The sequence below is a fragment of the Chiloscyllium plagiosum genome, unplaced genomic scaffold, assembly GCF_037043375.1.
Source record: "Chiloscyllium plagiosum isolate Xiang-an unplaced genomic scaffold, Cpla_swu_hap1 HiC_scaffold_38, whole genome shotgun sequence".
NCBI lineage: Eukaryota > Metazoa > Chordata > Chondrichthyes > Orectolobiformes > Hemiscylliidae > Chiloscyllium > Chiloscyllium plagiosum.
Genome location: NW_028270176.1, coordinates 4,350,958 through 4,362,998, shown reverse-complemented (window position 1 = coordinate 4,362,998; position 12,041 = coordinate 4,350,958). Strand labels below are relative to the sequence as shown.

General features: G+C 44.0%; 1 protein-coding gene across 1 annotated transcript in view; it reads right to left on the bottom strand.

Moving 5' to 3' along the window:
- The window catches only part of LOC122544262 (scavenger receptor cysteine-rich domain-containing protein DMBT1-like), a 64,718-nt gene extending 53,173 nt beyond the window's left edge, over nt 1-11,545 (bottom strand). Inside the window, exons 1-6 of the mRNA XM_087980972.1 lie at nt 11,449-11,545; nt 9,796-9,831; nt 5,505-5,819; nt 3,328-3,642; nt 2,469-2,783; nt 292-606 (exon numbers count right to left, since the gene is read on the bottom strand). Coding sequence (XP_087837098.1) covers nt 292-606; nt 2,469-2,783; nt 3,328-3,642; nt 5,505-5,819; nt 9,796-9,831; nt 11,449-11,503 — 1,351 coding nt within the window. The 5' untranslated portion in view covers nt 11,504-11,545. The remainder of the gene's footprint in view (nt 1-291; nt 607-2,468; nt 2,784-3,327; nt 3,643-5,504; nt 5,820-9,795; nt 9,832-11,448) is intronic.
- Nucleotides 11,546-12,041: the final 496 nt, after the last annotated feature.

Sequence of the window (12,041 nt, the reverse complement as noted above, 5' to 3'; positions counted from 1 at the left end):
CTCCCTGCATCTGTTACTTTTATGTAGATTTACATGGTTCAGCACAGCTATTGCAGAGAGAGTAAGAGACATCAGACAGACGGTCAGACAATCCCCAACAAAAGCCCCCAGGACACGGGTAGATACAGAGAAATGATTTTTACATAATTCGCGACAAACGTTATTTCAGTTAAGTAGAAGGACACGTCTATTTTTTTTTACTTTTGTGTAACTTCACTCTGATTTTTGATCCTTTTCGGGGACCTGTATTGTACAGAAGATGTCCATTCAGTTATACAGCTGGGCTCTTACCTGGGTGACAGGTTACACCTGCATCCTCACCATGACCACAGTTGTGGGTTCCCCAACCAGGGAAGGTGCAAGACCGGAGATGGGACTCCGTCCCCTCGCAGGAAACGTCATCCATCCAAATATTGCCGGTACCTTGTCCAAACCGAGCACTACCATGCACTGACAGGGCGGGTCCACATTGCAGCTCCTTGCAGAGAACAGTGGCATCTGCCAAATCCCAGCCATCATCACAAACCGTGCCCCAACTTCCATCGTGAAAGATTTCCACTCTTCCTGAGCAACGATCATCTGAATTGACCAATCTCACACCTGACCCTGAGAGAACAGAGTGGACCCATTACTTCTACTCAGAATGAGAACGGGCCTTTCCAAATATTCCCTTTTGATTGCCCGTTGTTGATTCCCTTTTTTGTGGTTGACACAGGTACGTTTCATGCAGATTTATAGAGCAGAACACCATTGACATTTTGTAATTTCCATCATTAGTTAGATTACTTACAGTGTGGAAACAGGCCCTCCGGGGCAGCAAGTCCACACCGATCCATCGAAGCGCAACCCACCCAGTACCATTCCCCTACATTTACCCATTCCCCTAATACTACAGGCAACCTAACCTGCACATTTTTGGACCGTGCTAACCACTGTGCCACCGTGCCACCCAATCGTTGCTCACTCATTGGCAAGTTAGTCAATGTGTGCACACTTTATTTTGTTAACTGTAAGGTATAATGCTGTACAGGTAAAACTTATGGGCAACACAATCCCAGCTTCTGCTCTTTCATTAGAGAGCACGAATGATTGTTGATGTGAGAAAGAGGAATCTTTTCTTTGAGGTCAGCCATACATGAATTCAGATGTATCGGTTGGAGGATTTGAGCTATAGTGTGAGGCTGAACAGGCTGGTGCTGTTTTCTCTGTAGCGTCGGCGGCTGAGGGGTGACCTTATAAACGTTTACAAAATTACGAGGGGCACACAAATAGGCAAAGTCTTTTCCCTGGGGTCTGGGAGTCCAGAACTAAAGTGCATAGGTTTAGGGTGAGAGGGGAAAAATATAAAAGAGACCTAAGGGGCAACTTTTTCACACAGAGGGTGGTACAGGTAGAGAATGAGCTGCCAGAGGAAATGGTAGAGGCTGGTACAATTGCAACATTTAAGAGTCATTTGGATGGGTATATGAATAGGAAGGGTTTGGAAGGATATGGGCCGGGTGCTGACAGGTGGGACTAGATTGGGTTGGGATATCTGCTCGGCATGGACGGGTTGGACCGAAGGGTCTGTTTCCATGCTGTACATCTCTATGACGCTACGACTCAGCCTGTGTTAATGAAGTGAACCCAGACTGGGTGTGTGTCTGTGTGTCAGAAAACCACCATCCACCCAACCCTGCAAACTGACCCCAGTGAGGAAGACAACACTGAGCTTTTGTTTTACTTTACGTTTTATTTGTGTTTTTAGACTCAAGCTTCCTTTACTGTTTTAATCTGGAAGTAATCTGACAGATACAGAGTAAATCTATTTCTACACTATCCCCATCAGGCCAGGAAAGCATGCAGTCAGATACAGTGTCCTCTCTACACTGTCCTCATCAAACCCTCCCAGGACAGGGACAACATGGGTTTAGATGTGGAAGAAAGAACCTCTCCACTTTTAACTGAAGAGTGAAGCTGTCATGTCACAGAACCCCATCAAACATTCTGAAGTCATGCACAACATGAGATTCGATACAGAGGAAGGCTGGGTCTTTTTTATAAATTAAAATTTAAGGACTCTACTGTTTTAATTAAAATGTAAAGCTTCCTCTACACTGTCCCTCATTAAACTCTCCCAGAACCGGGGCAGCATGGCGTTAAAGCTACCTTTACACAACGTTCATCTACTGTTTCCAGGATAGAGACAACTCAGGCAAGATACAGAGTTATGCGTGCTCGACACTGACCCCATCAAACACTCCCAGGACAGGGACAGAACGTGGGCAGGGACAAACCCCTCAAAAACCCCAGGACACGGATAGATACAGAGTAATGATTTCTTTACATAATCTCCGTCAAACATTCTTTTAGATAAGCAAAAGCAAACCTCTTTCAATACTGTCCTGTATCCTCGCTCTGATTTCTGATCATGTTAAGGAAACTGAGTTGTACAGAAGGATTCATCCATTTGTACGGCTGGGTCTTACCTGGGTGACAGGTTACACCTGCATCCTCACCATGACCACAGTTGTGGGTACCCCAACCAGGGAAGGAGCAAGACCGGAGATGGGACTCTGTCCCCTCGCAGGAAACGTCATCCATCCAAATATTGCCGGTACCTTGTCCAAACCGAGCACTACCATGCACTGACAGGGCGGGTCCACATTGCAGCTCCTTGCAGAGAACAGTGGCATCTGCCAAATCCCAGCCATCATCACAAACCGTGCCCCAACTTCCATCGTACAACACCTCCACAGTTCCAGAGCACGGATCGTTCGAATTGACCAACCTCACACCCGATCCTGAGAGAACAGAGTGGACCCGTTACTTCAGAGGACAATGATGATATCCGAATCTTTCTACCTTTGATTGGCCATCGTTATTCATTTACGTTCCTGGCACCAATACACACATGTTTTATGTAGATTTATGAAGGTCTGCAAATCTCTTAGAGAGCGAGACAGAAAGTGACAGAGACAGAAAGATGACTGGTGGCAGCTCTTCCCTCACTGGTTTCTACCTCCCTCTCTCTCTCTCTCTCTCTCTTTCTATCTCTCTCCCTGCATCTGTTGCTTTTATATAGATTTACAAGGTTCAGCACAGCTATTGCAGAGAGAGTAAGAGACATCAGTCAGACGGTCAGACAATCCCCAACAAAAGCCCCCAGGACACGGGTAGATACAGAGAAATGATTTTTACATAATTCGCGACAAACGTTATTTCAGTTAAGTAGAAGGACACGTCTATTTTTTTTTACTTTTGTGTAACTTCACTCTGATTTTTGATCCTTTTCGGGGACCTGTATTGTACAGAAGATGTCCATTCAGTTATACAGCTGGGTCTTACCTGGGTGACAGATTACACCTGCATCCTCACCATGACCACAGTTGTGGGTTCCCCAACCAGGGAAGGAGCAAGACCGGAGATGGGACTCTGTCCCCTTGCAGGAAACGTCATCCATCCAAATATTGCCGGTACCTTGTCCAAACCGAGCACTACCATGCACTGACAGGGCGGGTCCACATTGCAGCTCCTTGCAGAGAACAGTGGCATCTGCCAAATCCCAGCCATCATCACAAACCGTGCCCCAACTTCCATCGTGAAAGATTTCCACTCTTCCTGAGCAACGATCATCTGAATTGACCAATCTCACACCTGACCCTGAGAGAACAGAGTGGACCCATTACTTCTACTCAGAATGAGAACGGGCCTTTCCAAATATTCCCTTTTGATTGCCCATTGTTGATTCCCTTTTTTGTGGTTGACACAGGTACGTTTCATGCAGATTTATAGAGCAGAACACCATTGACATTTTGTAATTTCCATCATTAGTTAGATTACTTACAGTGTGGAAACAGGCCCTCCGGGGCAGCAAGTCCACACCGATCCACCGAAGCGCAACCCACCCAGTACCATTCCCCTACATTTACCCATTCCCCTAATACTACAGGCAACCTAACCTGCACATTTTTGGACCGTGCTAACCACTGTGCCACCGTGCCACCCAATCGTTGCTCACTCATTGGCAAGTTAGTCAATGTGTGCACACTTTATTTTGTTAACTGTAAGGTATAATGCTGTACAGGTAAAACTTATGGGCAACACAATCCCAGCTTCTGCTCTTTCATTAGAGAGCACAAATGATTGTTGATGTGAGAAAGAGGAATCTTTTCTTTGAGGTCAGCCATACATGAATTCAGATGTATCGGTTGGAGGATTTGAGCTATAGTGTGAGGCTGAACAGGCTGGTGCTGTTTTCTCTGTAGCGTCGGTGGCTGAGGGGTGACCTTATAAACGTTTACAAAATTACGAGGGGCACACAAATAGGCAAAGTCTTTTCCCTGGGGTCTGGGAGTCCAGAACTAAAGTGCATAGGTTTAGGGTGAGAGGGGAAAAATATAAAAGAGACCTAAGGGGCAACTTTTTCACACAGAGGGTGGTACAGGTAGAGAATGAGCTGCCAGAGGAAATGGTAGAGGCTGGTACAATTGCAACATTTAAGAGTCATTTGGATGGGTATATGAATAGGAAGGGTTTGGAAGGATATGGGCCGGGTGCTGACAGGTGGGACTAGATTGGGTTGGGATATCTGCTCGGCATGGACGGGTTGGACCGAAGGGTCTGTTTCCATGCTGTACATCTCTATGACGCTACGACTCAGCCTGTGTTAATGAAGTGAACCCAGACTGGGTGTGTGTCTGTGTGTCAGAAAACCACCATCCACCCAACCCTGCAAACTGACCCCAGTGAGGAAGACAACACTGAGCTTTTGTTTTACTTTACGTTTTATTTGTGTTTTTAGACTCAAGCTTCCTTTACTGTTTTAATCTGGAAGTAATCTGACAGATACAGAGTAAATCTATTTCTACACTATCCCCATCAGGCCAGGAAAGCATGCAGTCAGATACAGTGTCCTCTCTACACTGTCCTCATCAAACCCTCCCAGGACAGGGACAACATGGGTTTAGATGTGGAAGAAAGAACCTCTCCACTTTTAACTGAAGAGTGAAGCTGTCATGTCACAGAACCCCATCAAACATTCTGAAGTCATGCACAACATGAGATTCGATACAGAGGAAGGCTGGGTCTTTTTTATAAATTAAAATTTAAGGACTCTACTGTTTTAATTAAAATGTAAAGCTTCCTCTACACTGTCCCTCATTAAACTCTCCCAGAACCGGGGCAGCATGGCGTTAAAGCTACCTTTACACAACCTTCATCTACTATTTCCAGGATAGAGACAACTCAGGCAAGATACAGAGTTATGCGTGCTCGACACTGACCCCATCAAACACTCCCAGGACAGGGACAGAACGTGGGCAGGGACAAACCCCTCAAAAACCCCAGGACACGGATAGATACAGAGTAATGATTTCTTTACATAATCTCCGTCAAACATTCTTTTAGATAAGCAAAAGCAAACCTCTTTCAATACTGTCCTGTATCCTCGCTCTGATTTCTGATCATGTTAAGGAAACTGAGTTGTACAGAAGGATTCATCCATTTGTACGGCTGGGTCTTACCTGGGTGACAGGTTACACCTGCATCCTCACCATGACCACAGTTGTGGCTTCCCCAACCAGGGAAGGAGCAAGACCGGAGATGGGACTCTGTCCCCTCGCAGGAAACATCATCCATCCAAATATTGCCGGAACCTTGTCCAAACCGAGCACTACCGTGCACTGACAGGGCGGGTCCACATTGCAGCTCCTTGCAGAGAACAGTGGCATCTGTCAAATCCCAGCCATCATCACAAACCGTGCCCCAACTTCCATCGTGAAAGATTTCCACTCTTCCTGAGCAACGATCATCTGAATTGACCAACCTCACACCCGATCCTGAGAGAACAGAGTGGACCCATTACTTCTACTCAGAATACGATCGGGCCTTTCCAAATCATGCTCTGATTGATTTCCCATTATCGCCCATTCACTTTTGTGTTACTGACACCCACGTGTTTTATGTTGATATACAGAAAATAACAAAAAACTGTCGGTTTTTTTTCATCGTTAGTCATTGCTCACTCCAAGACAATTCCACCAATTGTTATATAGTCTATTGTCGTAAACAGTAAATTATAACGATGTGGAAGAAAGTGAGGACTGCAGGTGCTGGAGATCGGTGTCGAGAGTGTGTTGCTGGAAAAGCACAGCAGGTCAGGCAGCATCCGAGGAGCAGGAAAATCGACATTTCGGGCATAAGCTCTTCGTTGTAAACGTCGACTCTGCTGCTCCTCCGATGCTACCTGCTTGCCGTGTCTTTCTGGCGCCACGCATTTCGACTCTAACCATGTCGAGGCAAAGAGTGACTTCTTCCTGACTAAATCCTTTTGCTTAAACCTAAAGGTCTTGAAGCAATTGGACAGTGTCCAATTCAGTGCAAGCCCTTTGGGAATTGTACTTGCTTTCCTGTTTTCTACAGTTGGTGGAGATTGATGGTTTTGGAGCTGTTGTCTCGGTCATTTGTACAGTTTGTATATTAAGTGTGATACTCATTGTTACTTTTTTTCACACTGAGGACCAAATTAGTATTGTTCAAATGGCTTCAATGCCCTGCTGGGTAGCTGGACTGTTCTGCATTGTTGAATGTCTAATCCATCTGACAAACATTGTATATGCATTTTCTTTCAAACCCTCATGAGGTATGGCCATCACTGACTGGGCCCAGCATTTATCACCCCACTCCCTCTGTCCCTAGTTGCCCCTTGAGAAGGTGGTGTTGAGCTGCCTTCTTGAACCACAGCAGTCCATGTGCTGTAGGTAGACCCATAATGCTCTTCAGGAAGGAGTGCACTATTGCCAATGATGCTACAGATGATTTGGGGAGTCAGGAGAAAATGTACTTCATACAGAAGATGAGATGTTTAACTTCTTCTTAGAACATGGAACAGGACAGGAATGGACTTGCCCCCCCACGATGTTGCGCCAAGCATGAAGCTAAGTTAAACTAATCCTTTCCACCAACCTTGATCCATATCCCTCCATTCCTTGCATACTCATGTGCTTATCGAAAAGCCCCTTAAATGGCCCTATCATATCTGCCTCCACCACCACCCCTGGCCGTGTGTCACAGGCACCTACCATCCTCTGTGTAAAAAAACTCACCCCTCATCTCCTTTGACTTCCCCTCACTTACATTTCATATATTCTGTATCGATCTCTGGCCGATGGAGGTATTTCCACCATCACCAATTACTGAACATTGTAGGACCAACAGTTGGTGAAAAAGGCAAATGGGATTTTGGCCTGTAGATTTGAGCACAAGAGCATGAATATCTTTCTGTAATTGTACATGGTGAGAGCACCCTGGGATATTGTCTGTGTCGTTTGGATCTCCTTATCTGAGGAAGCATGCCCTGCCGATGGAACGAGTGCAGCAAAGGTTTACCAGACTGATTCCTCAGATGGTAGGACTGGTGTCTGAAGGGAAACTGGATCATTTAAGCCAACATTCACCAGAGTTTACAAGAAGGAGGACTGATCTCATAGAAACCGATAAAATTCAAACAGTACTACACAAGGTAAATGTAGATGACTAGGAGAGTCCAAAACCAGGGGTCACAGTCTAATGATACAGGGCTGAGATGAGGAGGAATGTCTTCAATCAGTGCTGTTTGTATTCATTGCAGTTTAGAAGATTGAGGGAGAACTCCTGGGAGGACAGCAGTTATTGGGAAAGGAAACATGAAAAATAGGAGCAGAAGTAGGCCATTCAGTGTTTCGAGCCTGGTCCACTCATTCAGTAGGAATGACCATCCAACTCAGTCCCTTGTTCTTGTGTATTTCCCTTTGATCCTTTTAGCCCCTAAGAATTCTAACCCACTCCTTCTTGAACAAAATTCAATGGTTTGATGCCAACAACATTCAGTCGCAGACAATTCCACAGGTTCCCTGCTTCCAAGTGAAGACATTTCTCTGCATCTCAGTCCTCTCCCATCTCCTTCAGAATGTGACACCCCAATTATGAACTCTCCCTGTACGGCACAGTGACTCAGTGGTTAACACTGCTGCCTTATGGTGCCAGAGAACCAGCTTCAATCCCAGTCTTGGGTAACTCTTTGTGTGGAATTTGCACCTCCTTCCCATGTCTGTGTGGGTTTCCTTCCAAAGATGTGCAAGTGTGTGTGGATTGGCCATGCTAGATTGCCCATAGTGTCTAGAGATGTGCAGGCTAGATGGGTTAGCCATGGAAAATGCAGAGTTACAGTGATTGAATGGGGTGTTCTTTGGAGGGTCCATGTGGATCCAATGGGCCGAATGGCCTGCTTCAACATTATAGGGTTTCTATGGTTATCAGGAACATCCCTCCTGCATTTAGTTCTGTTTGAATTTTATGAGTTTCTATTACATCCCCTGTCATTCTTCTAAACTCTAGTGAAAACAACCTAACAGATCCAGTCTGCTTCATATGTTGGTCCTTTCATCCCAGGAATTGGCCTAGGAAACCTTTGTTGCACTCCCTCCATAACCAGACATCCTCCAGTGTCCCACCTGCCTTTGTAACTCCCCTATTAATCTCTCCTACTGTCTTTAGGGATCTTCAAGATCAGTCTGCCCCTCTGAGCTTCCCCAGTTATTACTGGATATCCCATGTATTAGACAAAAGTGCCCACTAATCTCTGTGAAAGTGACAAAACACGTTGGCTAAAGGTAGGAGCAGTAAATCTGGGGTACATGGATTTTAACAAGATGTGTGATAAGGTTCCCCATGATAGGGTCATTCAGAAAGGAAGGAGGCATGGAGTGCAGGAAAATCTGGCTGCCTGGATACAGCATTGGCTGGCCCATAGAAGACAGAGGTTGGTCATAGATGGAAAATATTCAGCCTGGAGCTCGGTGACCAGTAGTATGAAGGGTTCTGTTTTGGGACCTCTGCTCGTTGTGATTTTTGAGGAAGTGGAAGATGGGTTAGCAAGTTTGCCGATGACACAAAGGCTGGTTGGGTGGTTGATAGTGTGGTGGGTTGTTGGAGGTTGAAATCGGACATTGATAGAATGCAGAACTGGGATGATACATGGCAGATGGAGTTCAACTAGGAAAAGTGTGAAGTGATTCATTTTGGAAGGTCGAACTTGAATGCAGATTGCAGGGTTAAAGGCAGAATTCTTGCCAGTGTGGAGGAACAGAGGGATCTTGGTGTCCAGTCCAAAGTTGTCACCCAAGTTGATAAGGTTGTTAAGAAGGCATATGGTGTATTGACTTTCATTAGCAGGGGGATTGAGTTTAAGAGCCACGAGGTTATGCTGCAGCTATATAAAGCCCTGGTTGGACCACACTTGGAATATTGTGTTCAGTTCTGATCACCTCATTATAGGAAAGATGTGAAAGCTTTAGACAGGGTGCAGAAGAGATTTCCCAGGATGCTGCATGGAGAGCATGTCTTATGCAGAAAGATTGAGGGAGCTAAGGTTTTTCTCATTGGAGGAAAGAATGGTAAGAGGTGACTTGTTGGAGGTGTACAAGATAATAAGAGGTATAGATAGAGTGAATAATCAGAGACTTTTTTCCCAGAGCAGAAATGGCAATCACAAGGGAGCATAATTTTAAGGTGATTGGGAGATTGCTTAAGGGAGGTGTCAGAGTCGAGAGAGGTGAGGGCATGAAATGCACTGCCACCAATGGTAGTAGAGTCAGACACATTAGGGACATTTAAGCAACTCTTGGGTAGGCACATGGACGATAGGAAAAGGAAGGGCATGTAGGTTAGTTTGATCTTAGAGTAGGATGAAAGTTCAATACAACATTGAGGGCCGAAGGGCCTGTACTGTGCTGTTCAATTCCATGTTCTATGTTCTTGAATAAATTAGATACCGACCTTGGGAAAGAGCCGTCTGCTGTATGGCCAGAAATACTGAAAGAGAAATTGAAACAACATCAGACTGCTGTTTAGCGTTTGCAAAATCAAATGTCACCGAATGTACTTAAATACTATAATATTCTCAAAAGAAGATGAAATAACATAGCAATAACCATAATATTATCATAGTTTTATTACATATTGCAAAATCCATAATATTTGCTCTTAAACATGATTAAATATCTCATAACTTACCACTGTATTATTCATGATAATAATTATAAAATTATTATTATAATAAAATGCAGTGAATAACATTAGAGAGTCAATTTCAGTATTTAGGATAATAATTATTATATAATGATTAATATGATATAACAAATATTACAATATACATAAATTACATATAATATAACAACATGCAATATAGTACCAAATGCATATAGAATACATTACTAATGATATAGATTATGTATTACATCAACAGTTACTAATATAAAGTCGACAATATAAGTAATTATTACAGAACACATATATACAATGTCCAACAGAACTTTTATGTCATGTACAACATAGTCACAGACTTCTTCCCAGAGCAGAAATGTTCAACTGCCTTTGTTAGGTAACTGTGATTGCAAACCTCCTAAAACCAACAATAAATACTAGATTCCCATTACTCAGGGATGTGATTTAGAAAAGAAAAAGATTCTCAATTAGTTTGGCATTGATTATACTGTAATGGACAAACAAACCCTTTCATTTCAACAGTGCAATGAAAGTTGGTTCTGTCATTGACTTTATAATTCACCAAACCCCTTCTTGATGTCCCTGTCCTCAGACATCAGCCTAACTTTCTCTTAAACATTACTTCTCAATCTGCTGCACCTCGCTGTGGGGGATATTGAACACCTCAACCAACATCACTAACTCAATTCATTTCAGTTTGTGTTAAGGTGCAGCAAGATGGGAAAATGCTAGAAGTTAAATTTAAGGAGGAGGCAGACAGATTTAATACCATATGGGTTGAAGGGCTACAGAGAGTGGACAGGAAGGTAGAGTTGAATTTCCAGCAAGTGCCTAAAGAAATTATATGTAAGGGAGCAGAGATTGGAAATCTAATTTGGCCATCACATAGACCTGATGGACTACCTGATAGGCATAGGTAAACAATACAGATTATAAGGTCTGGGTGGGGGCAGGGCGGGGGGTGGAGGGGGGAGAGTGGTGATGTTGGAGCTGTACAGGACTTTGGTGAGGCCATGGCTGGAGCACTGTGTGTAATACCCGTCTCTGTACTATGGGAAGGATGTGATTACACTGGAGAGGGTGCAGAGGAGATTCCACCAGGATGTTGCCAGGGATGGAGCATTTCAGCAATGAGGGGAGGCTGGACAAGCTCAGGTTGTTTTCTTTGCAACAGGGATGGTTGAGGGGGAACTTAAAGGAGATATGTAAGATTACGAGGGGCATGGACAGAGGGGTTAGGAAGTAGCTGTTCCCTTAGTCAAAGCATCGACAATAATGGGGTACACGTTTACGCTGACCTATTGGACACAAGGAAATCAACTTCCAACAATTACAATCTTTCCAAAATCTTTCAGAGCCATTTCCCACATTTCCTTTTCCTTTAAGTATTCAAGGAATTATTTGCCAAAATCCGAAATCACTCACCAGTAAGCAGTAACATGTGTGAGGGGATTACAATTGACTGACCAAGGATTTGCATAACTCCAAGATGATTCACCCAGTTTGACTTTGCAGTGTTTGTTAATGCTGCTCGAAATGAAGACTGGCATGAGAAATGATATCTTTGCTTTTTAAAGCAGAAAAAAACCGAGAAGTGAAAACTGGCTATGTTTGCAGTATCAGATTGTGCTGGTATTTCACTTTAGCCACCAATTTCAGCTCAGAAAGCAGTTTTCATCTTTCTGTTAAGTACAACTGCATTTATGCAAAGCCACCATTGCCTGTTGGTTTTGATAATGAAATTGGATTCATTGTGATGAGGAGTATTGTTAAATTGTACAGAGCAGAGAAGTCATTTGACATATTGAGTCAGTACCACCAAAGTTCCACTAAGTCAACAATATCCCAATTTCCCACACAACTTCTGAAACTACAAGTGCCCGCCCAAGTCCTTTTGCACCCCAGCTACCACCCATCCCCCTCTTTGCAGGCAGTGCATTCCAGACCCTCACCACCCCTTTGGTACAAGAGGTTTTTCCTCAGATCCCCACTAAACCTCCTGCCTTTCAATTTAAAAA